Source organism: Moschus berezovskii, chromosome 6 (assembly GCF_049115385.1).
Source record: "Moschus berezovskii isolate FMDL1 chromosome 6, NW_MosBer_1.0, whole genome shotgun sequence".
NCBI lineage: Eukaryota > Metazoa > Chordata > Mammalia > Artiodactyla > Moschidae > Moschus > Moschus berezovskii.
In genome coordinates, this window is record NC_142465.1 from 4,646,653 (window position 1) to 4,673,753 (window position 27,101).

General features: G+C 39.5%; 2 protein-coding genes across 3 annotated transcripts in view; one reads left to right on the forward strand and one right to left on the reverse strand.

Annotated features, from left to right (window-relative positions):
- ZFC3H1 (zinc finger C3H1-type containing) overlaps nucleotides 1–3,707 on the reverse strand; it is a 53,116-nt gene extending 49,409 nt beyond the window's left edge. For both annotated transcript variants that reach the window (XM_055394091.2, XM_055394090.2), the window contains exon 1: nucleotides 2,700–3,707. In XM_055394091.2, the coding sequence (XP_055250066.2) occupies nucleotides 2,700–3,294 (595 nt within the window). In that variant the 5' untranslated portion in view covers nucleotides 3,295–3,707. The remainder of the gene's footprint in view (nucleotides 1–2,699) is intronic.
- A 49-nt stretch (nucleotides 3,708–3,756) lies between these two features.
- THAP2 (THAP domain containing 2) lies at nucleotides 3,757–25,908 on the forward strand. The gene is made up of 3 exons (XM_055394092.2): nucleotides 3,757–4,271; nucleotides 13,394–13,589; nucleotides 22,035–25,908. The coding sequence occupies exons 1-3, from the start codon at nucleotides 4,201–4,203 to the stop codon at nucleotides 22,422–22,424; spliced, it is 657 nt and encodes a 218-aa protein (XP_055250067.1). The 5' UTR covers nucleotides 3,757–4,200; the 3' UTR covers nucleotides 22,425–25,908.
- The last annotated feature ends 1,193 nt before the right edge of the window (nucleotides 25,909–27,101 follow it).

Consider the following 27,101-nt stretch of genomic DNA (forward strand, 5'->3'; position numbering starts at 1 on the left):
TTGGAAACATTCAGAAAGAGAAAAGATTCAATACACTAACAAAAATTAAAATAACTAAAGGACAGAAAAAAAGGAAAATCAATTGAGTTATGACTAACTAATCTCTTTCAAGGCTAAATGAAGTCTCCTACTTCTACCTATACAGAACAGTTAGAATGAAACCAACACTTAAATGATTTAATATGAAATTGGTCAACATGGAGTTTCTAACTGAAGCCCAGTTTATGTTAGCTATGACCAGATTTGAAAGTTTAAGCAGCAGCCATCCAAAGGAGACATATGCTAAGACTGACTGACAAAGTGCCTATCAATAAGGAAAATTAAAAATGAATGAGAATGAAAATAACTACCTCCAACAGAATCTAGTTTATTCTATTTCTTTAAAGCTGCATCTAGCATATTTTAATTATTACTGAAAAAGTTTAAAAAAATACCCACCTGTACTCATGCTACTTCACTTCTACATTATGGAAATAAGTCACAGAATAACTTATTTTTTCTTAATGCAATACTTGTAACATAAAAATGTCACTATTACAATCACAGTGGAAATAAAAATTAAACAGTATAATCATGGTATTAAAGGAATTTAAAGTAACAAAATCTTTTATTACAAAATTTATTTGCTCACGTTACATAAAAGTGGCTGGGAACTATGTTTCTCTTCACAAATTCTTATAAAGAATTCCACCTCTAGGATGGATTAACGATACACCTCAAGGAAAACAATGAGCAGAGGATCAAAACAATCATCCTTGTGCAGGACGTGTGAAAAGAAAAACAGCAAGACAGCTCATTTCTGATAAGTTACTATAGAAATCAGACTGGTTACTTTCCATACGTGTTTCACAACACCATATGCCTGTTCATTAATAAAAACATCTAAGGTTAACAATAAAGGTATATGGCAGAGGCCAAGTTGATATCAAACTCATGGACAGAAAGAAGGCAAAAGGAGGAAGTAGGCAAGTCCACGCATCACTTCCTTCTCTAACATAAAATTAAGAAAAAAATTTAAGCTCCCATAGTACTTTTTACATACCTCAATTTGAACTTTTTACACTGAATATAATTAACATTTGTCTCTTCAACACACAAGTTTCATTTTTGTATTCTTTTTTTATGCTTTTTTAAATTTATTTTTTTATTGAAGGATAATTGCTTTACAGAATTTTGTTGTTTTCTGTCAAACCTCAATCATTTTTGTATTCTTAAATAATTTACGTGTCTGTAATTAAATAGCCCTTCTGTTCTTAGGCTCAGAACTGACAACTAACAAATCCTTGGTCAAAAAAAATATCTTGGGCTAAGGTTTTCTATCTTTATTCAAAGAACATTTTCTTTTTAAAAGTTAAATACCTATGTGATTTTTTTTCCCTGAAACAATCCTGAGTGCTTCTGACCCAACTTGTGATTGCGTAAGTTTTTTCAGAGCGCTAGCATCAGAAGCTCCCCCTCCTTATCTAAACTACATTTCTGGTCCTCTTTCTATCCTTACATCTGGCAAAGACCATTTGGTCTTAAGTATTCTGTGAAAATAACGTTGAGTGTCTCCCTAACAAATGTCATTACATGTAAGCTTCATATATAATGAATGTATTTAAAAAATCATTACAGCATGGAAATTACAATCAGCAATAAGTATTCTCAATAAACTGTTTTTAGGCAGTCATCATGGAGTATGTCAAGACATAGTTCTACAAATAATCCGAAAGAGAATATTAATTAATATAATTACTATAATATATACATCTGCATCCATTTGCTCTATCTTGAAACACATACCTATAACTTAAAAAAAAATTTTTTAAAGGACAGTTCTACAAACACATCTTAAAATAGCAAATCCTCACATGAATAAACTCAGGAATGTTTAAGATAACTAAGAATAAGATTAGAGGGGACAAGAATCATATACTTGCTATTTTCCTCCTTAACCTCTCCATTAGCTCCACCTCTCCATAAATCCCATGGTTTCCAATATGTTAAAATAAAAATGATGGTAAGTTTCATTTTCTCTCTAGTCCACAACTGTCAGCACTAAGAGTGATAAAATGCCCCAAATATGAACATAAGAAATAGAGAAGTTAAGGAGGTAAAGTTTCTGCCAAAGATACATGAATTTCAAACCTCTGAATTAATAGTTGGTGACACCAGGAAATTTTTCCCAACTTTAAAACGCAGCAATGTATAAGAATAAATAAAGGTTTTAAAAAAAACAGAATCACAAAAACAGTAGGATTCGGTGTAACGAAACTTCATAATCTTCAATGTGACAGTGCAATACGATTTAAGCAACAGTATTCCTCAAACTTTTTATGGCTAATACTTTTTTCTCCCTCTAACAACCTAAAGCAACTTCACATAACAAATTTTACTGACAAAAACAAAGGCTAATGAAACCTGGGCTTGTGATGTAGTATTTCAAATCTGATTTTACACTTAGATTCCACTAGTTTGGCCCCCCTCCAAAACAAGTCACTGTTAAAAAAGCAATATAACCAATCAAGCAATTTTAAGAAACAACGCGACAGTCTGACACACGGGGTTTACCAAAGAACCACCTACGTTAAGTATTTTGACACAATGACAAATAAGCGGTTCTGACGGTTCAGAAAAGTTACTCATCTCATACCTAGTAATGACGCTAAAGGGAACTTCAGTGACACACCCAGGGCAGACCGCCACGTTAAGGATACAACTCTTCCGAGGTGGAGAGGGCTCTCGCCAGCTCTGACTGCTGCCGAATCCGGATCCCGCTCCTCCGCCCAGAGGTCTGCCCCCCGGCTTGCCTCCTCGCTCACCCCCTCCTCGTCCCCGACTCCAGCGACTCCCACCCCGGTAAGGCCTGCCTCGAAAACGGAAACGGTCCAAGGCGATGTGGCTCCGTTCCCAAAACGACGGCCGGGGGCTGCTTTCGGACAGTGAGCTGGAAGGCATCCTCACGGAGGGCGGGTGAGACCGGAATGGCTCTTTGGGTCGGTAGCTGCTGTGTCCCCTGAGGTGGCCCCGCTCTGACGCGTGCCGCGACCGTGAGAAATTCCTCAGCTGCAGCTGAGAAGAGGACGACGACGAGGAGGAGCCACCGCCTCCGCCGGATCCACCGCCCCGGGCCGGGTGAGGAGGCCTTCGCCGCGGGTACGGTAACAGCCCGCCGCCGCTGCTGCTGCTGCTGCTCCGGCTCCGTATCTGACTGTTATTGTCGTCGTCGCTGATCTCCCCATCTTCCAGCTCCCCTTCCTCCTTAGGCGAGAGGCCACTGGAAGCCAGGGCCGGAGTATCTGCGGTCGCCATCCCGGGAGCAGCGCTTTCCACACAACCTTAGCCCTCTATCCGGGGATCCGCCCGACTACTGCCTTCCTCTTCGGTTTCCTTCTTTCCTAACGGACCCGGTCGGTGCGGCCTTATCCTGTTAGGGGACCTAGCGGGCTCTGCTCCCCAACCTCCCCGCACCCCAGCTCTTTCTCGCCGGACCGTCGCAACCCACTTCCCTACCCAAGCGCCCCCCTGCTCCTCCGCGATCGGGGCTCTTCCGCCTCGCGAGAAAGTGGCTCTGCAAGTGGCTCTGTTAGGCCGTCACTTCCTGCGGCACACCGGAAACAAGACTCCCAGTTCACGCGATAATAATTAGGACAGCGCTATGCTCCCTGGGACTTGTAGTCTTTTTTTAATTGCCGCTCGCTTTGAGGTTATCTTTCCAGTCTGAGGCTCGTACCTATTCCTTACTGGCCTTTGGGGGTTTGGGTTGTGTGGCGGGGTAGGCGGGCCTGTTTTAAATCTTGGCCTCGAGAGAATTTCGTAGTAATAGGGGGAATAGAGGGGCACACCTCGTCCAATTGCTCGGTGGCCCGCAGCTCAAGAGACGCTGTAGTCCCACTCCCTTTCGGGAGCCGGGGAGAGGGCAGGTTGCGTCCGCCATGTTGGTGAAGGCAAACGAGGGCGACTGGAGCTCCAGGACCGCCGACTTTGCTGGCTCAAGTCCGCCATATTAATAAAGAGAAAGGGCAGGTTGACCCCTCCCGCCCCCCAGCCGCACACACACACGCGCACACACCATACCCCTTCTTCCCAGCCACCTCTGGCAACTCAGCTCGGTGGGCCGTTCCCCAGCCTCTTTTGCCTAGGGTCCGCCCGAAGGAAGCGTAGCATCCCGCGCCTCAAATCAGGCGTAAGACGGCGCCGAATGAGGTGGAAAGGGAAATGCCGACCAATTGCGCCGCGGCGGGCTGTGCTACTACCTACAACAAGCACATTAACATCAGCTTCCACAGGTAACCTGGGCAGGGAGAGGGGCTGACGGAAACGGGAGTTCCTGGACTGGGTATCACTTGTGTGAAAAGAACAAGAGGATTCTACTAGTTCTAACTTATAGCTATTAAGTAGCAGGGTTTTTTGCCATTTTGCCTTTTGTGTTTCTCAAATCTGTCCAGTTTTTCTCTCCCTTCGGGGAAGGTTTACTCAAGTTCTGTAAAGTGATTAGTCCTTCTCTAGAAAGTGACAGGAGGATACCTTAATTTTCTGCTGTTTTATCTCCTATGTATTAGACCAGGTCTTGATGTTAATGACGCCATAAGAGGAAGCGAAATCTTCCTTTTCAAATCAGCAATCACCTAAAAAGCCGACTACGTTCCCGTTATAATTAGTCAGTTCTCACTAGCTATATTGACATGGGAAGCATTTAAGATTTTTGATAGTCACATACAGTAACTGCGGAGGAGTTGTAGTTAATAGCAGTAGAATTAAGCTATGTGAATGAAAATGTAAAAGATAAGCTTTCTATTCTTACTAGAACAGAGTAATATACGAAGAACCCAGGTTACCTTCTTAGTTCGTTTGCTGAACAGCAGTCAAAATTCTTTAGTTCAGAACTCTGGAAAGCACGTTGAATACTGCATGAAATAATGACTCGGTGAACATTTGCCGTTTCTGCAAGTGCCTGCCATATGCTTGAGGAAAAGAAGCATTCAAAAAGTTAAGTGCAAACAGTTCTGCATTTATATACTTTGCAACTTAATAAGACCTTAGAATTCAGGGAATTATATCCTTGACCTTTCTTCCCACCTCATTATGACTAAATGTACCCCCTATTAAAAATTACCACTTAAAAAACAAAATCCTTGTGTTGTTTATGTTTTTCACGTATGTCATGCAAATGTAGTGCTTTATTCATTGATCCATCTAATGTATTAAAAAGCAGAGATATTACTTTGCCAACAAAAGTCCCTATAGTTTTTCCAGTAGTCATGTATGGATGTGAGAGTTGGGACTATAAAGAAAGTTGAGCTGAAGAATTGATGCTTTTGAACTGTTGGAGCATCAGTGACGTTGGAGAAGACTCTTGAGAGTTCCTTGGACTGCAAGATCAAACCAATCAATCCTAAAGGAAATCAGTTCTGGATATTCATTGGAAGGACTAATGCTGAAGCTGAAGCTCCAATACTTTGGTCACCTGATGTGAAGCACAGATTCACTGAAAAAGACCCTGATGCTGGGAAAGACTGAAGGGAGGAGTAGAAGGGGAAGACAGAGAATGAGATGGCTGGATGGCATTACCAACTCCATGGACGTGAGTTTGAGCAAGCTTGGGGAGTTGCTGATGGACAGGGAAGCCCGACATGCTGCAGTCCATGGTGGCACCATGGGGTTGCTAAGAGTCGGACACAACTGAGTGACTGAACTGAACTGAATGTGTGCCAAGCACCTGACATGGTGCTAAGGATCCAGAAAATTCTTAACCTTCCTGGACTTGGAATGAGAAAGACTGACATAAATAATTATGGTTAAATGCCACAGAAGAGACTTTCAGGGAGTCCTAATTTAGCCTTGGAAAGTCAAATAACACTTCTCAAAGGATATGAAATTTCAAATGAGACCAAAGACATATATCTGGTCCTGTACAATACTTTTAAGGATTTTCTGTTTTATCCAATGAGTTCTTGAGTAGCTATGGAAGGCTTACAAAGAATGGAGTGATTAGATTTCCATATTAAAAAGCCCTCAGGCTGCAGTGTGGAGAATTACAGTGTTACCTAAAGTGCTGGTTAAGCATCATCATGAGATGAATTTGACGAGAAAGGAGCTTATTACAGAATGTTGACATACCTACTGTTTCACAGGGAAATCCTGATGCAGCTCAGTGGAACTAAACAATGTAGTTCTGATGCTGACATGAGCAGCCCTAGATTGATAGAGAAAAAAGTTCAGTTCAGTTGCTCACTCATGTCCGACTCTCCGCGACCCCATGAATCACAGCGCGCCAGGCCTCCCTGTCCATCACCAACTCCCGGAGTACACTCAAACTCATGTCCACAGAGTCGGTGATGCCATCCAGCCATCTCATTCTCTGTTGTCCCCTTCTCCTCCCGCCCCCAACCTTTCCCAGCATCAGAGTCTTTTCCAGTGAGTCAACTTGTCGCATGAGGTGGCCAAAGTATTGCAGTTGCAGCTTTAGCATCAGTCCTTCCAATGAACACCCAGGATTGATGTCCTTTAGAATGGACTGGTTGGATCTCCTTGCAGTACAAGGGACTCTCAAGAGTCTTCTCCAACACCACAGTTCAAAAGCATCAATTCTTCGGCGATCAGCTTTCTTCACAGTCCAACTCTCATATCCATACATAACCATGGGAAAAACCATAGCCTTGACTAGACGGACCTTGGTTGGCAAAGTAATGTCTCTGCTTTTTAATATACTATCAAGGTTGGTCATAACTTTCCTTCCAAGGAGTAAGCGTCTTTTAATTTCATGGCTACAATCAGCATCTGCAGTGATTTTGGAGCCCCAAAAAATAAAGTCTGACACTGTTTCCACTGTTTTTCCATCTATTTCCCATGAAGTGATGGGACCAGATGCCATGATCTTTGTTTTCTGAATGTTGAGCTTCAAGCCAACCTTTTCACTCTCCTCTTTCACTTTCATCAAGAGGCTTTTGAATTCCTCTTCACTTTCTGCCATAAGAGTAGTGTTAGGACCCTGTAATAAAATAAGGGAGACTCCACCCAGTGGCCTAGACTAGAGTAGTACTGAGAGTAGGGACGGGAAGAAGTGAACAGATTTGAGAAGTGTTTGAGGAGGAATTATTGTATATGGTAATTTGATTTGGAAGATGAGGAAGAGGGTGGAGTCAAGGCACCGACAATGAATGTTTAGGAGATGTGTGGTGGTGCACTAACATACATACCTCCTTTCCATGTTTGACCATTTGCTTCCTATGAAATTAACATACTCATGTGTAACCTCAGAAGTTTAGGCCTTAAAATAGCATTATTCATAATAAAATTAATTTCTATTTCATAGTTAACATCTAATTCACTCCTTTCCTAGGACATTGGTAGACTTCTTTATCCCCATATACAACTTACATTGCCTAAACTTATTGTCCCCATTTTTTTCTCTCTTCCTGCAACCATTCCAGACTGAGTCTCCCCAGTAATCTTTTGAAACCGTTCTTGCTAACGTGAATTGTCACTCCTACATCTTTTTTCATGGCATGTGATCATTTCCTCCCTGAAATACTCTCTACTTTGAATTATTTGACACTAATTTTGTGATTTTCATCTTACTTCCTTGGCCTAACTTCAGTCTCCTCCACCATTCTATCACCGAGCCCATTCTCATCAAAAGGATTGTGCTGTTCCTGCGGTCTTGGTTAACATTTATTTGTTGATGCCTGCTAAATCAGTACTTCCAGTCCAAACCTCCAATGCGTTTTAGACCTTTAGATGAAGTGTCTCAATTATTTCCCCCGTCTCTTCAGTTCCTCACATTCAGCATACTAAAACTGTATTCTTAAACTTGTCCTTCCCCCAAAACTACATTTCCCATATTCCCTTTCTCATAAAAGGAAACACCAGCCACCCAGAAGCTGGGAGGTTATCCTCCCTTGACTTCTCACCATTCCCTCTCGATTGAAGTATTAAAACAACTTCTTAACTGGTTCACTGCTTCCATTCATGTCCTTCTAACTGCTCTTTTATAGTAAATGGTGTCTTGCTAAATGTTTAACAACAGGATCTCTGGGGAAGGGCAAAAGCCCTGATTTGTAGTGTTTGTCCAATTTGCAGGATATAAATACTCCCAATTGTAACTGGGTTTAAGCTACCAACATGACATCACTGATCGTGGAGTTGGGAAGAAATGTACAATACTACCCTATTCTGTATCATTTATTTCATACAGGTTTCATACATGTAAGTAACCTTAAGAGTGTAGATAACAGTAAAATAACTAGGTGGTGGGTTTTTTATATGTATTACTTAAATGCAAACTTACAAAATTTTTAATCATGGCTGTGTTTAACAACCAGTTAAAACATTTTCTGTTAACAGTCACCTCTAAATTAGGCTCTTGATGACTTACAAATGCCATTTTGGGTTAAATTCAAAATCACTCTTTATCTCAGCAGGCCCTGCATCATCATTTCATGTCATAACACTTGCCTGTACCCAAGATACTCTTTACTTCACTACCACCATTTCCTTAGCTAATTCCCATACTCTCTTAAGGCCTGTTGATGAGATTGGCTCTTCCTATTATGGTTCCATGCAATCCTGTACTTACTGTTTTATAAGTTCATATAATTACACGTGTAATATTGGGTTGGCCAAAAAGTTCGTTCAGGTTTTTCTGTAAGATGCTATGGAAAAGCCCGAACGAACTTTTTGGGCCAACCCAATAATAAAAAGCGACGAGTTGACTCACTGGAAAAGACTCTGATGCTGGGAAAGATTGGAGGTGGGAGGAGAAGGGGACGACAGAGAATGAGATGGCTAGATGGCATCACCGACTCGATGGACATGAGTTTGAGTGAACTCCTGGAGTTGGTGATGGACAGGGAGGCCTGGCGTGCTGTGATTGATGGGGTTGCAAAGAGTCGGACACGACTGAGCGACTGAACTGAACTGAATAATAAAAACAGTATTTATTTAATATTTACCATGTACTATGCACTGGGCTGGGCTTCCCTGGTGGCCCAGATGGTAAAGAGACTGCCTGCAGTGCAAGAAGCTTGGGTTCAATCCCTTGGTTGGGAAGATTTCCTGGAGAAGGGAATGGCAATCCACTCCAGTGTTCTTGCCTGGAGAATCCCATGGACAGAGGAGCCTGGAAAACTGTAGTCCATGAGGTCACAGAGTTGGGCAGGAGTGAGCAACTAACACACACATGCACTGAGCTAAGCATTTACTCACATTGTCTCATTTAATTTCTAGAACCGCACTAGGTACCATTATTACTCAACTTTATGGGTGGTAAAACTGAGGCCTTTATAGGTTAAACAACATCTTGAAGTCACCCAGCTATTATGTGAAGGATCCAGGATTGATACCTGGTTTGATTGCAGAGAAACTGTTCTCAGCCACTCTTTTCTGCTACTTCAAGCTGTTTGATTCTCTACCTTCCTTATTACAGTATACCCTCAAAAAAGGGGGCTATCAGAAAGGTAGGTTAGTTTTACTTACACCATGTCTTCAGTGCCTAGGACAGTGCTTGGAATGTTAGAAGCATTCAGTTATTTAAAGACCCAAGCAAAGTAGCACTGTTTAAAATACTGAGTGATTTTCCAAAACATCTAATGCTTCTGAAAGCCTGCTTCTGTTTTGTGTGGCAAGAATATATCCATCTATTAACACTACTTCACTTATTTAAAACTAATATTTACAGGATTTATTATTGCTTAAATTCAGCTTACAGGCTGTTTCACTCACCCTTTGGATTTGCTGGGAAAAATCCAAGCAACATGTCAAAAACATAATTAAGGTTAATCTTTATAAAACATTATCCAAAATCAAATATAAAGTTGTTGATTATTCTTATTTTATTTCAACACAGATAATCTGAAGATTATTTAGTAATGCCAAACTAACTCCACTAGCTTGTATATTCATTGGTTCACTCAGAAAAGTTTATTGAATGCTTACTAAACAGGATAAAGTAGTGAAATAAACAGCTTCTAACCACAATAAACTGTGGAACATTCTGAAAGAGATGGGAATACCAGACCACCTGACCTACCTCTTGACAAACCTGTATGCAGGTCAGGAAGCAACAGTCAGAACTGTACATGGAACAACAGACTGGTTCCAAATAGGAAAAGGAGTATGTCAAGGCTGTATATTGTCACCTTGCTTATTTAACTTATATGCAGAGTACATCATGAGGAATGCTGGGCTGGAAGAAGCACAAGCTGGAATCAAGATTGCTGGGAGAAATATCAATAACCTCAGATATGCAGATGACACCATCCTTATGGCAGAGAGTGAAGAGGAACTAAAAAGCCTCTTGATGAAAGTGAAAGAGGAGAGTGAAAAGGTTGGCTTGAAGCTCAACATTCAGAAAACAAAGATCATGGCATCTGGTCCCATCACTTCATGGGAAATAGATGGAGAAACAGTGGAAACAGTGTCAGACTTTATTTTTTTAGGCTCCAAAATCACTGCAGATGCTGATTGCAGCCATGAAATTAAAAGACGCTTACTCCTTGGAAGGAAAGTTATGACCAACCATGATAGTATATTAAAAAGCAGAGACATTACTTTGCCAACCAAGGTCCGTCTAGTCAAGGCTATGGTTTTTCCCATGGTTATGTATGGATATGAGAGTTGGACTGTGAAGAAAGCTGATCGCTGAAGAATTGATGCTTTTGAACTGTGGTGTTGGAGAAGACTCTTGAGAGTCCCTTGTACTGCACGGAGATCCAACCAGTCCATTCTAAAAGAGATCAATCCTGGGTGTTCATTGGAAGGACTGATGCTAAAGCTGCAACTGCAATACTTTGGCCACCTCATGCGACAAGTTGACTCACTGGAAAAGACTCTGATGCTGGGAAAGGTTGGGGGCGGGAGGAGAAGGGGACAACAGAGAATGAGATGGCTGGATGGCATCACCGACTCTGTGGACATGAGTTTGAGTGAATTCCGGGAGTTGGTGATGGACAGGGAGGCCTGGCGTGCTGTGATTCATGGGGTTGCGGAGAGTCGGACACGACTGAGCGACTGAACTGAACTGAACTGAACCAGGAGAAACCTGTGATCTAGTGGTAGAGACAGAAAAGTAAACAATTAGAATACAGTTATATTCGCACTATATGATACAGGAACATCTAACCGAGTCTTCTGATCATGAAAATGGGATTCCTAAATTGAGTCTTAAGTAAAATTTGATGAAGTTAAGGTCCAGTTGGAGGCATTGATTTCATTATTCAAAAAAGAGCTAAAGGGGGTGTGAAAAATAATATCTGACAGTCTTCATATATCTGAAGAGTCTTATACAAATGCTGATACAACAATACTGATAGTACTTATTTATTCTGCACCTTTATTGAGGTCCCAACAAGAAGTGTGCTTATGAATTAATAGCTTAATTTTTAGGTCAGTCCTCAGGAGAATTTTCAAATCATTAAATATTGGAACAGAGCTTTGAAGTGAGAATACATTATTGTTAAGAAGTGAGAGCTAGCAGAGTAGATTAATTCTTCATCAGAAGTATCTAGTGAAATAGAAAAAAATTACCTTATGAAAACATAGGAACTGTAGAGTGACATACAAATGTTTTCTTCAGATCAGGGTGTATTTGAGGTTGTGGGGAATGGGGACATGAGATAGCAGGGTGTATAAGTAAACCTGGGCTTTCATCTCTGTGCCCCTCCCTGCTGGTAATTTGAGCAACCCTAGTATATCTAATCCTGGGTGTTCATTGGAAGGACTTATGCTAAAGCTGAAACTCCAATACTTTGGCCACCTCATGTGACGAGTTGACTCACTGGAAAAGACTCTGATGCTGGGAGGGATTGGGGGTAGGAGGAGACGGGGACGACAGAGAATGAGACGGCTGGATGGCATCACTGACTCGATGCACATGAGTTTGAGTAAACTCCGGGAGTTGGTGATGGACAGGGAGGCCTGGCATGCTGTGGTTCATGGAGTCGCAAAGAGTCGGACACGACTGAGCGACTGAACTGAACTGAACTGAACTGAGTATATCTAATATAGCCAAAGCTGTTCCTATTGAATCTTCAGCTGGGGGCTTCAGAGCCACAGGATCTTCTAACATAAATTTAATGGTTCTTTTTAGGCACTAGTGAGTTCATAATTAATACTTAAAGGATAAGGTAGTCAAACTAAAGAGTTCAGTTCAAACTTATTGCATGTAAATGTTGATTCTTCTATTTCCAAGTCAGTCAACACAGGGGCTTCCCTGATAGCTCAGCTGGTAAGGAATCTGCCTGCTATGAAGGAGACCCTGGTTCGATTCCTGGATTGGGAAGATCCGCTGGAGAAGGGATAGGCCACCCACGCCAGTATTCTTGGACTTCCCTGGGGGCTCAGCTGGTAAAGAATCCACCTGCAGTGCAGGAGACCTGGGTTTAATCCCTGAGTTGGGAAGATCTCCTAGATAAGGGAACAGCTACCCACTCCAGTATTCTGGCCTGGAAAACTCCATGGACTCTATAGTCAATGGGGTCGAAAAGAGTGGGACACAGCCAAGCAACTTTCACTTCACAGCACAGCTACCATCAGAATTTTTCGAAGTCCCTTATATTTTTCTCTTCCTTAACAGCCATACACTGGGTGATATCTTTATGTTTGAAGTAAATAGGAAAAACATTCCAAGTGGCTTGTCATCAGCGTTTTAATTCTTGTAGTAATTATGCTTTCAACTGTACTACATAGCTTAAGACTTCATTTTTCAAAAATATATGCAGTTTAACTTCATGAAAGTAGTATAGTATAGTATTAATTTATATATTCTATATTTAAAGTAACTAAGCACATTTTTGTTGAGTCCCAACTATTTGCAAGGCAATACCTAAGTGGTAAAGATAGATAAAAAGATATAATGATCCATGTCCTCAAGAAACTGATCATCTTCTTTCATTTCACTGGAAATTTTTTAAAAAAGAAAAGTTACAAAGCATGTGGTAAGTATCATAATGAACACAGAGGAAGGAATACCAGAATCTGTCTTGATAAAATTTAATCTGTGGATTATCTGAGTTGTCTTGACCATGTATTCAACAGCAGATCAAATCATTGTGAAATTATTCCTGCTTACAGTGGTTCCACATAAATTTGATATAGATAAATTTAGTTTTACTTATTTTTTCTCCCTTGTTAAGGACTAGTTTAGAAAGAAATGTCTCTTTTTAAAACCTTGAAAAACTGATCCACTTAAGTTACTTTTTTATTAATTTTTAAGAATTTATAAAAATTAATATTAATTCATTTCTGTTCCAGTGTTTGGATATTAGAAATTTTTAATTTGTTATGTAAATGGAAGATTTTTTTTTCTGGAATATATTTTAAATTGTCACTTTTCAAAATTTCTTTTGACTAGTTAGTGCAACCAGAAGTGTGATAGTTGGAATTTGAGTTGCCCTTTTTTTTTTTCTTAAAGGTTTCCTTTGGATCCTAAAAGAAGAAAAGAATGGGTTCGCCTGGTTAGGCGCAAAAATTTTGTGCCAGGAAAACATACTTTTCTTTGTTCAAAGCACTTCGAAGCTTCCTGTTTTGACCTAACAGGACAAACTAGACGACTTAAAATGGATGCTGTTCCAACCATTTTTGATTTTTGTACCCATATAAAGTCCATGGTAGGTAATGTTACTTTTCTTTAACTCCGTTTTTAGAATCCATCCCTTTTTGTTTGTAAAATGGAATGGTTCAGAATATATTGAAATTCATATATAATACTGTACCTCAAGGAAGTTGGAAAATTGCAGTAAAGATGCAGGCTAGAATTAGTGCTCAGATCTCCTGATTCTATTATTTCCCCAATCCACACTGTTTTATCATATTGGAATTCTACATTATTGTTAATTATTATCAATAACTGACCCATTGGTTAAACTGAAAAATCTTAATGAAACCTCTAGCATCATTCTGCCCTGGTTTCAGGATGACATGCAAATAATGTGTGATAAGTGCTTTCATGGCAGCACACCCAAAGAATACCAGAGTCAGACCGAAGAACATAAGGTCAGAGGGAGGCGTAACAGAAAACTTCATAAAACTCTGGCATTTAGACTGGGTTTGAGGTTAGAGTTTGGAACGTAGGAGAGAGTTCTTGACCTTGCACAGGGCAGCTGCAGTAGTACGATGAGAACAAAAACTAATGAGTTGAGGGATGAGTGGAAAATAAGTATTAGCAAGTGATACTTAAAAGGAGAAATTTAAGGTATAGTATGAATGTATTAAAGCAATGTTTTATCTACTCAAGGAAGATCTAATCAGAAGACAGGTCACTGAAATGTTAAGGGGTAGAATGAACAAAAAAAATGTGAAAAATTTAGCTTTGAAAAAGATGACAGTTATCTTTACCTCTGAGAAAGGAAAAAAACCACTGCTTTCCTTGAGTTATTTTTTATGGGTAAGTTTGTAAATCTACATGGTTAATATCTGAGTGGGAGAGAAGAGAGAGGAGATTGTGGTAAACTAATTATTAATGTTAACATCACAGGTATTAGAAAAGCTCCAGGATGGTAAGCATTTCACTTCTGAATCCTCAGAACCTCAAATAGTGTCTGGTACGTAGGACACACTCAGATGTTGGTTGAACTTGAAGTATACCTTGGTTTTCACACTTTGATCATTTATTCTTTCAACAGATATTTACTAAGCTTTACCTATGTCAAAATCCAACTTAGATGCTGGGTATATAAAGATCAAAAAGGAATCCCTGCCAATTCCTCTAGGCAGAAAGAATGCCAGTTTTAGGTTTCATGAGGACAGGAACCATATTTATCTTACTTGTTCACTGTTGTGTTGTTTCAATAAATATTTGTTGAATGAATGAAAGACACAAAGTTATGAAATTGATGAGATAATGGAACTAAAAGTGTTTTAATATTTTTGTAAGAAAATTAAGATGGTGAATGGCAGAATGGGGTGAGATCCTAAATGGTATACTATGCCATGTAAAGCTTTTTTTGTTCTTTAGAAAATAGGGAAGCAAATAAGAATGTAGCCAGTATTAAAACATCAAATCTGTTAGAAAATTACTCTAGTGGCAGAAAATAGATTCAGTTCAGTTCAGTCACTCAGTCGTGTCTGACTCTTTGTGACCCCATGAACCATAGCACACCAGGCCTCCTTGTCAATAACCAACTCCTGGAGTTCACCCAAACTAATGTCCATTGAGTCGGTGATGCCATCCAAACATCTCATCCTCTGTCATCCCCTTTTCTTCCTGCCCTCAATCTTTACCAGCATCAGGGTCTTTTCCAATGAGTCAGCTCTTCACATCAGGTGGCCAAAGTATTGGAGTTTCAGCTTCAACATCAGTCCTTACAATGAACACTCAGGACTGATCTCCCTTAGGATGGACTGGCTGGATCTCCTTGCAGTCCAAGGGACTCTAAGAGTCTTCTCCAACACCACAGTTCAAAAGCATCAATTCCTCTATGCTCAGCTTTCTTTATAGTCCAACTCTCACATCCATACATAATTACTGGAAAAGCCATGGCCTTGACAAGATGGACCTTTGTTGACAAAGTAACGTCTCTGCTTTTTAATATGCTGTCTCAGTTGGTCTTAACTTGCCTTACAAGGAGTAAGCGTCTTTTAATTTCATGGCTGAAGTCACCATCTGCAGTGCTTTTGGAGCCCCCGAAAATAAAGTCAGCCACTGTTTCCCCATCTATGTGGCATGAAGTAATGGGACTGGATGCCATGATCTTAGGTTTCTGAATGTTGAGCTTTAAGCCAACTTTTTCATTCTCCTCTTTCATTTTCATCAAGAGGCTCTTTAGCTCTTCTTCACTTTCTGCCATAAGGGTGGTATCATCTGCATATCTGAGGTTATTGATATTTCTCCCGGCAGTCTTGATTCCATCTTGTGCTTCATCCAGCCCAGCGTTTCTCATGATGTACTCTGCATATAAGTTAAATACGCAAGGTGACAATATACAGCCTTGACATACTCCTTTTCCTATTTGGAACCAGTCTGTTGTTCCATGTCCAGTTCTAACTGTTACTTCCTTACCTGCATACACGTTTCTCAAGAGGCAGGTCAGGTGTTCTGGTATTCCCATCTCTTTCCGAATTTTCCACAGTTTATTGTGATCCACACAGTCCAAGGCTTTGGCACGGTCAATAAAGCAGAAATAGATGTTTTCCTGGAGAAGGCAATGGCACCCCAGTCCAGTACTCTTGCCTGGAAAATCCAGTGGGTGGAGGAGCCTGGTAGGCTGCAGTCCATGGGGTCGCTAAGAGTCAGACACAACTGAGCTTCACTTTCACTTTTCACTTTCATGCACTGGAGAAGGAAATGGCAGCCCACTTCAGTGTTCTTGCCTGGAGAATCCCAGGGACGGGGGAGCCTGGTGGGCTGCCGTCTATGGGGTCGCACAGAGTCAGACACAACTAAAGCGACTTAGCAGCAGCAGCAGATATTTTTCTGAAACTCTCTTGCTTTTTCTATGATTCAGCAGATGTTGGCATTTGATTTCTGGTTCTTCGAACTTTTCTAAAACCAGCGTGAACATCTAGAATTTCACGGATCACGTATTGCTGAAGCCTGGCTTGGAGAATTTTGAGCATTACTTTACTAGCGTGTGAGATGAGTGCAATTGTGTGGCAGTTTGAGCATTCTTTGGCATTGCCTTTCTTTGGGATTGGAATGAAAACTGACCTTTTCCAGTCCTGTGGCCACTGCTGAGTTTTCCAAATTTGCTGGCATATTGAGTGCAGCACTTTCACAGCATCATCTTTTAGGATTTGAAATAGCTCAACTGGAATGCCATCACCTCCACTAGCTTTGTTCATAGTGATGCTTCCTAAGGCCCACTTGACTTCACATTCCAGGATGTCTGGCTCTAGGTGAGTGATCACACCATATTTGTGATTATCTGGGTCGTGAAGATCTTTTTTGTACAGTTCTTCTGTGTATTCTTGCCACCTATTCTTAAAATCTTCTGCTTCTGTTAGGTCCATACCATTTCTGTCCTTTATTGAGCCCATCTTTGCATGAAATGTTCCATTGGTATCTCTCATTTTCTTGAAGAGATCTCTAGTCTTTCCCATTCTATTCTTTTCCTCTATTTCTTTGCATTGATTGCTGAGGAAGGCTTTCTTATCTCTCTTTGCTATTCTTTGGAATTCTTCATTCAAATGGGTTATCAGTCAGCTAGTCAATTCAGTCACTCGGTCGTGTCCAACTCTTTGCAACCCAATGAATTGCAGCACGCCAGGCCTCCCTGTCCATCACCAACTCCCGGAGTTCACTCAAACTCATGTCCATCGAGTTGGTGATGCCATCCAGCCATGTCATCCTCTGTCATCCCCTTCTCCTCCTGCCCCCAATCCCTCCCAGCATCAGAGTCTTTTCCAATGAGTCAGCTCTTCGCATGAGGTGGCCAAAGTATTGGAGTTTCAGCTTTAGCATCAGTCCTTCCAATGAACACCCAGGACTGATCTTTAGAATGGATTGGTTGAATCTCCTTGCAGTCAAAGGGACTCTCAAGAGTCTTCTCCAACACCACAGTTCAAAAGCATCAATTCTTCTGCACTAAGCTTTCTACACAATCCAAATCTCACATCCATACATGGCCACTGGAAAAACCATAGCCTTGACTAGATGGACCTTTGTTGGCAAAGTAATGTCTCTCCTTTTTAATATGCTATCTAGGTTGGCCATAACTTTCCTTCCAAGGAGTAAGCGTCTTTTAATTTCATGGCTGCAGTCACCATCTGGAGTGATTTTGGAGCTGAAAAAAATAAAGTCTGACACTGTTTCCACTGTTTCCCCATCAATTTCCCATGAAGTGATGGGACCAGATGCCATGATCTTAGTTTTCTGAATGTTGAGCTTTAAGTCAACCTTTTCACTCTCCTCTTTCACTTTCATCGAGAGGCTTTTGAGTTCCTCCTCACTTTCTGCCATAAGGGTGGTGTCATCTGCATATCTGAGGTTATTGATATTTCTCCCTCCAACCTTGATTCCAGCTTGTGCTTCTTCCAGCCCAACGTTTCTCATGATGTACTCTGCTGCTGCTGCTAAGTCGTTTCAGGCGTGTCCGACCCTGTGCGACCCCATAGACAGCAGCCACCAGGCTCTGCCGTCCCTGGGATTTTCCAGGCAAGACTACTGTAGTGGGGTGCCATTGCCTTATCCGGATGTACTCTGCATATAAGTTAAATAAGCAGGGTGACAATATACAGCCTTGACGTACTCCATTTCCTATTTGGAACCAGTCTGTTGTTCCATGTCCAGTTCTAACTGTTGCTTCCTGACCTGCATATAGGTTTCTCAAGAGGCAGGTCAGGTGGTCTGGTATTCCCATCTCTTTCATAATTTTCCACAGTTTATTGTGATCCACACAGTCAAAACCTTTGGCATAGTCAATGAAGCAGAAATAGATGTTTTTCTGGAACTCTCTTTTTCCATTATCCAGCGGACGTTAGCAATATGATCTCTGTTTCCTGTGGCTTTTCTAAAGCCAGCTTGAACATCTGGAAGTTCACGGTTCATGTATTGCTGAAGCCTGGCTTGGAGAATTTTGAGCATTACTTTACTAGTGTGTGAGATGACTGCAATTGTGCGGTAGTTTGAGCATTCTTTTGCATTGCCTTTCTTTGGGATTGGAATGAAAACTGACCTTTTCCAGTCCTGTGGCCTCTGCTGAGTGTTCCAAATTTGCTGGCATATTGAGTGCAGCACTTTCACAGCATCATCTTTCAGGATTTGAAATAGCTCAACTGGAATTCCATCACCTCCACTAGCTTTGTTCGTAGTGATGCTTTCTAAGGCCCACTTGACTTCACATTCCAGGATGTCTGGCTCTAGGTAAGTGATCACACCATTGTGATTATCTTGGTCATGAAGATATTTTTGGACAGTTCTTCTGTGTTCTTGCCAGCTCTTCTTAATATCTTCTGCTTCTGTTAGGTCCATACCATTTCTGTCCTTTATCGAGCCCAGCTTTGCATGAAATGTTCCCTTGGTATCCGTAATTTTCTTGAAGAGATCTCTAGTCTTTCCTATTCTGTTGTTTTCCTCTATTTCTTTGCATTGATTGCTGAGGAAGACTTTCTTATCTCTCCTTGCTATTCTTTGGAACTCTGCATTCAGATGCTTATATCTTTCCTTTTCTCCTTTGTTTTTCACTTCTCTTCTTTTCACAGCTATTTGTAAGGCCTCCTCAGACAGCCATTTTGCTTTTTTGCATTTCTTTTCCATGGGGATGGTCTTGGTCCCTGTCTCCTGTACAGTGTCATGAACCTCCATCCAGTTTCATCATGCACTCTATCAGATCTAGTCCCTTAAATCTATTTCTCACTTCCACTGTATAATCATAAGCGATTTGTTTTAGGCCATACCTGAATGGTCTAGCAATTTTCCCTACTTTCTTCAATTTCAGTCTGAATTTGGCAATAAGGAGTTCATGATCTGAGCCACAGTCAGCTCCTGGTCTTGTTTTTGCTAACTGTATAGAGCTTCTCCATCTTTGGCTGCAAAGAATATAATCAATCTGATTTCGGTGTTGACCATCTGGTGATGTCCATGTGTAGAGTCTTCTCTTATGTTGTTGGAAGAGGGTGTTTGCTATGACCAGTGCGTTCTCTTGGCAAAACTCTATTAGCCTTTGCCCTGCTTCATTCTGTATTCCAAGGCCAAATGTGCCTGTTACCCAGGTATTTCTTGACTTCCTACTTTTGCATTGTAGTCCCCTATAATGAAAAGTACATCTTTTTTGGGTGTTCTTGTAGGTCTTCATAGACCTACAGCTTCTTCAGCATTACTGGTTGGGGCATAGGCTTGGATTAGTGTGATATTGAATGGTTTGCCTTGGAAACGAACAGAGATCATTCTGTCGTTTTTGAGATTGCATCCAAGTACTGCATTTCAGACTCTTTTGTTGACCATGATGGCTACTCCATTTCTTCTAAGGGATTCCTGCCCACAGTAGTAGATATAATGGTCATCTGAGTTAAATTCACCCATTCCAGTCCATTTTAGTTCACTGATTCCTAGAATGTTGACATTCACTCTTGCCATCTCCTGTTTGACCACTTCCAATTTGCCTTGATTCATGGACCTAACATTCCAGGTTCCTATGCAATATTGCTCTTTACAGCATTGAACCTTGCTTCTGTCACCAGTCACATCCACAACTGGGTGTTGTTTTTGCTTTGACTCCATCCCTTCATTTATTCTGGAGTTATTTCTCCACTGATCTCCAGTAGCATACTGGGCACCTACAGACCTGTGGAGTTCCTCATTCACTATCCTATCATTTTGCCTTTTGATACTGTTCATGGGGTTCTCAAGGCAAGAATACTGAAGTGGTTTGCCGTTCCCTTCTCCAGTGGACCACATTCTGTCAGACCTCTCCGCCATGACCCGTCTGTCTTGGGTGGCCCCACAGGCATGGCTTATTTTCATTGAGTTAGACAAGGCTCTGGTCTGTGTGATCAGATTGACTAGTTTTCTGTGATTATGGTTTCAGTGTGTCTGCCCTCTGATGCCCCCTCGCAACACCTACCGTCTTACTTGGGTTTCTCTTACCTTGGTCATGGGGTATCTCTTCACGGCTTTTCCAGCGAAGCGCAGCCGCTACTCCTTACATTGGACGAGGTCACCCCTCCTGACCTTGAACGTAGAGTAGCTACTCTCAGCCCTCCTGCGCTAGCACAACCACAGCTACTTGGACATGTGGTAGCTCCTCTCAGCTGCCGCCCTGACCTCGGGCATGGGGTAGCTCCTCTCGGAGCCATACCAAATGGGTATAAATCTTTCCTTTTCTCCTTTGCTTTTCACTTCTTTTCACAGCTATTTGTAAGGCCTCCTCAGACAGCCATTTTGCTTTTTACATTTCTTTTCCATGGGGATGGTCTTGATCCCTGCCTACTGTACAATGTCACGAACCTTCGTCCATAGTTCATCACGCACTCTGTCTATGAGATCTAGTCCCTTAAATCTATTTCTCACTTCCACTGTATAATCATATGGTCCAGTGGTTTTTCCCACTTTCTTCAATTTAAGTCTGAATTTGGCAATAAGGAGTTCATGATCTGAGTCACTGTCAGCTCCTGGTCTTGTTTTTGCTAACTGCATAGAGTTTCTCCATCTATGGCAGCAAAGAATATAGTCAATCTGATTTCGGTGTTGACCATCTGGTGACGTCCATGTGTAGAGTCTTCTCTTGTGTTGTTAGAAGAGGGTATTTGCTGTGAACAGTGCATTCTCTTGGCAAAACTATTAGCCTTTGCCCTGCATCATTCTGTACTCCAAGGCCAAATTTGCCTGTTACTCCAGGTGTTTCTTGACTTCCTACTTTTGCATTCCAGTCCCCTATAATGAAAAAGACATCTTTTTTGGGTGTTAGTTCTAAAAGGCCTTGTAGGTCTTCATAGAACCATTCAACTTCAGCTTCTTCAGCATTACTGGTCGGGGAAATAGATTAGTGAGGATTAAAATGAGCCCAGAGATCAATAAAGTTTTTAATATATTCAAATTAGACATGAATGATATGGGCCTGATGTGGGTAGTAGCATTAAGAATGATGGGAAGATCCTAAACATCCTGATAGAGATATTTAGGAGGTAAAATTAATAGCACTTGAGGACTACCTGAATGAAAGAAATTAAAGGGAAAAAAGGGTCCTCAGGTTTATTATCTGGACAGAAGTTTTCTAGTCAGATCTTAAATCCTTGATTGTACAATATAATTGTGCTTAATTAATAAGTAAACCTATTCAGGAGCTTGATTCTTGGAAATGTTTTTATTAAGTAGGATCACAGGTCTGAAATATTAATCAAATTGAGAGAACAGTATTTACTTTAAACAGAGATCAAATCATTTATTTGTGATACACAAATAAATAAATGTCTAAATGCATTCTATATTGGTTTTGATGAGAATATTGCAAATAAAATTTTAATTCTATGGAATATTCGGTAATTTGAAAGAAACCTGGGAAGTGCATTGTCTGGTTCCAAAAGAGCAGTTTAAGTACTGTTATCCAAAATTGGACAGAATTTGCTTATTTGTGATATTCCATAATTTATGTTCAACCCTCTAATTTTATTTGGCTCAGAAACTCAAGTCAAGGAATCTTTTGAAGAAAAACAACAGTTGTACACCAACCGGACCATCTAATTTAAAATCAAGCATTAGTAGTCAGCAAGTACTACTTGAACACAGTTATGCCTTTAGGAATCCTATGGACGCAAAAAAGAGGATAATTAAACTGGAAAAGGAAATAGCAAGCTTAAGAAGGAAAATGAAAACTTGCCTACAGAAAGAACGCAGAGCAACTCGAAGATGGATTAAAGCCGCGTGCTTGGTGAAGAATCTAGAAACAAATAACGTATTACCTAAGGGCACATCAGAACACATTTTACCAGCAGCCTTAAACAGTCTTCCTTTGGAAGATTTCAAGATTCTTGAACAAGATCAACAGGGTAAAACATTATCAGTTCTCTAAATCTGAAACAGACTAAGAGTAGGTTCATTTAGGATTTGTTCCTCAAACTCCATTCTATTCACAGGTAAAGATATTTAAATTATTCCAAAATTGAGTAGTTAATAAAGTTTTACTTGAAGTAACATTACTGTATAATTTATGAAGATTTGATTACAAAAAAATGGAGAACTTTCTGTGAAACATTTAAATGAGAATAGAAGTGCCTTATTGTGAGAATTACATACTTAAAATTTTTGCTAGAAAACTGAATATTTGTAGAGTGTTTTTGTTTTTTTAACCTCTTTAAAGAACAGTCTATTACAAGTAATGTTTTTAATTTATATTATAAAAATTTTTTTTCCTGTACCAAAGTTGGGATATTACATTCTAAGTAATTTGCCTAGTAGGGATTAACTGACATATAACTGTAAAACTGCTCAGTTTTTTATTAATTAAATTATTATTATTGGCCCTGTGATTGGGAAAAATTATAAGGAAAAACCCCCTGAAATACAGGGCAAATTATTTAAACTTTCTATATCTTCTTATCCGTAAAATAAGCTTGCAATAGCTTGTAAAATATTTTGAAAATAGTATTTTCAAATGTGAAGTACCTTTGAGTTATCCAAGTACCTCAGACTACTAAAAACTGGTAGCTGGTTATATTCACCTTTTGAGAAAATATGCTATGAAATAACACAGAGATTGAGATCTAGCTTTTACTTTAATTGAACACAAAGATAAGTGTATACCACATTTTTCTCATAATAAAAATACATTTTCAACTTCAGTTGATGCATTAATAGGGAAACATGCTACAGAGTTTCATGTTAGAAATACTCCCTCTGTCTCCATGTGTATTGATACCAAAATTCTTAAGCTTTCTTTTTTTTCCATAAACCCATAATAGAATTGAATTATGGAAAAGTGATTACCAGATTGTATCTCCACAGCTTATAACCTAAAATGCAGTCAATTTATCTTACATATCAGTTTGCTTTTTATCTCTTTTAGTAAGAGTTAAGTAGAGTAACCATACTGCATAAGGGAAATGAAGTGTAGATCCCTATAAAAATGCATGTGTCTGTGATAAAGTCGTACAGGTGCTAATTATTTTACAACAGAGAATATCAGAACTCTTCTTATAGTTTCCACTTGAACAATTAAAGGGTTTGCCTTATTTTGCCAGATAAATGTTTAATAAGAACCCTTCAAACAGCTTTGGTCAAATCAAAAAATAATTTATTAATGTACAATCAGGTTAACCAGGCCTAACTTGAGTTTCTAACAACACCATATGAAAGTACCATATATATAATCACATATTACTGTAAATCTTTCCATAAGGTAATGGCTCCTTGATGATAAAAAAAATTTTATAACATTTGCTTAAATCCTAGCAACAGTCTTTTTACATTATTTTCACCCTTTCTTTTAATAAGGAGTGCCTACTAGAGTTACAAAAGCAATGGTTGGAAAGATCTCTTTTAGTTTTCATCAGGCACTTAAAGTAAATATTTAAGAATATCCTTTTGTGTATAGTGTAAACCTTATTAGTCATGTTATCTTTAATATGGGATGTCACTTTTTGGAATTGTTTCATGTTTTCAACTGTCTTTATATGGTTTCAAACATAATCATCAACAGTTACTGACCATTTCTATACTTCAAAATAAGTTGGGCAAATAATCATTTAAACATAAACTATGTTTTCCAAATATAAACTCCCATGTGGTTCACCACCCCTCCCCAATACAAAACACCAATGTAGGCTGATTCCCATGTACAATAGTACCTTGATATCTTAATATAACATTTTTTAAATCACAAAAATAAACCATTATAAAATACAACAAACTTTTGGCACATTAACTTGACTTCATTATTTTTTGAGAGCACTGAATAAACTACCACTCAGTAAATTTTTTGCTGTTTTTTCCGCATGTCATTTTCATGTTAGTGTTCTGATAACATGCTACAAACTCTGTCTGCATCAAGTTATGTTAACATATATCTGTCTGCCTTAAAACTACTTTCATTCATAGAGAAAATCAAAGGAATTTAGTTTTACTTTAAAAATTAAAGGTATCTTTTAAAATCCTGTTTTCAGTTTGTTGATAAACTTATCACTTAGCCCGTTTATCATGCAACTCATCAGAATTATAGTAGCTCTTTGTCCTCTGCTGTACACATATATCCTGTTTTATGTCCATCATTCATGCTGTTTCTGGTAGGCACTAACCTTTACAGAGAATCGGCCAAAGCCTAGGCATTTGATATAAAGATGAATATGACATGATTTTTCTGCCCTTAAGCTGCTCAAAGTCTTTTGAGAGAAACAAATACTATTTACAATACAATATGATAAATGCTATGAAAGAGGTGTGTGTGAAGTGCTTTGGTAAATGCCATTAAATTGGAATTTAATGAGAACATGTAAACTTTAGAACTTTTTATAATAGTTTTCTTTTGAAATAAATGGATTTCTTCTTATAATGACTTACCAAAGGAGATTTTGTAGAACATGGGGGTTAAGGTGAATTACATAGTGTTTATTTAATGAATTGTAAGACTTTCCTCCCTTTAAAATGAGCACTGAGCAAAATTTGTTGTTTATGATATCTTGTTAAAAGGAGAACATAACTAAGTAAAATATTATATCAAAACCAAGATTGGAGTTTATTTGATATTTTTAGTAAACAACAAGCCCTACTATCACAAATTTTTTAAAAAAATAGTTTTAACTCAGAGTCTTAAAGTTAACAATGCACTGTGGCAACAACTAGTTCTCTTACTTGTTCTTTACAAATATTCTGTGTGGTAGGTGGTGTTCTCTCCAATTTATAGATGAAGAAATCTCTGTTAATGTAATTATTCAGACATTTAAATGTATCTGGCACAAAGGGTAGAAATGCAGTGTCAAGAAAGTTCTAGGTTGAACACTGGTCTTCAGCCTCCAAATCCTATTCTCTGACCTCCACATTATAACCCTCTGTTAAATACATCATTAAAATAGGGCAGGTCATGTGTCTCAAAAAACTAAAAAAAATTGTGCATATATAGATAGATACATAGATATACAGTAAAGACAGTCTATGAAGTCATTGTTGATCTCTTTTAGGTAGACTTTATAATGTTGGGGTTTTTTTAATCTCACTTCTCAATGTTAGAATACAGGTAAATTGTAATTTTGGTACAATATAGAAAATGGTTCCTCTTTATGTCAAATTATGGGATTCTTTTGGTATTGAGACAGTTGAAAACTATAAAATTAAGGAATTTATAATATATTAAACAGTTGCATACTGTTTTCACAAAAAAATGTATTCTGGGTATGTTAATACTAAAAGCTTTTCTAAGGAAATTACTGTCATGCCTATTATTTCTAAAATATGTACATAAACATTTCTGTGGAAATCCTTCCCTTAAATTGAACCCCTGAAATACTTTAATAGAAGTCTCTCTCGTTAAATTGAAGCAAACTGTCAGCAAAATAAAGATATGTAAAGCCTAGAAGAGGAATTTTCATTTAATGGCTCAAATTATATCTAAACATACATTATAGTGTATTTTTACTGTTTTAAATACTGGTTATATAATCTACATCAGAAATATGAAGGGCTATAAAAATTTATGTCTCTTCTGACAATAACTTGAGGGCTCACACACAGATTGTAGATATACTTGAAGGTGAAAGTCGCTGAGTCGTGTCCGACTCTTTGCGACCCCACTGCCAGGCTCCTCTGTCTGTGGAATTCTCCAGGCAAGAATACTGGAGTGGTTAGCCATTCCCTTCTCCAGGGGATCTTCACAACCCAGGGATTGAACCCAAGTCGCCTTCATTGCAGGCAGATTCTTTACTGTCAGAGCAACCAGGGAAGCCCATAGATATGCTTACTACAGCATTATTTGAATAACAAGGAAATAAGATATTATTTTATTAATTTTTCTGATTATTAAATATTATTTCAGTCAGTTCAGTTCAGTCGCTCAGTCATGTCCGACTCTCTGCGACCCCATGAATCGCAGCATGCCAGGCCTCCCTGTCCATCACCAACTCCCGGAGTTCAAACAAACTCATGTGCGTTGAGTTGTGATGCCATCCAACCATCTCATCCTTTGTCGTCCCCTTCTCCTCCTGCCCCCAGTCCCTCCCAGCATCAGGGTCTTTTCCAATGAGTCAACTCTTCGCATGAGGTGGCCAAAGTATTGGAGTTTCAGCTTTAGCATCAGTCCTTCCAATGAACACCCAGGACTGATCTTCTTTAGGATGGACTGGTTGGATCTCCTTGCAGTCCAAGGGACTCTCAAGAGGCTTCTCCAGCACCACAGTTCAAAAGCATCAATTCTTCGAGGCTCAGCTGTCTTTATAGTCCAACTCTCACATCCATACATGACTACTAGAAAAACCACAGCTCTGACTAGATGGACCTTTGCTGGCAAAGTAATGTCTCTGCTTTTTAATATGCTGTCTCAGTTGGTCATAACTTTTCTTCCAAGGAGTAAGCGTCTTTTAATTTCATGGCTGCAGTCGCCATCTACAGTGATTTTGGAGCCCCCCAAAATAAAGTCTGTCACTGTTTCTGCTGTTTCCCTATCTATTTCCCATGAAGTGATGGGACCAGATGCCATGATCTTAGTTTTCTGAGTGTTGAGCTTTAAGCCAACTTTTTCACTCTCTTTCATCAAGAAGCTCTT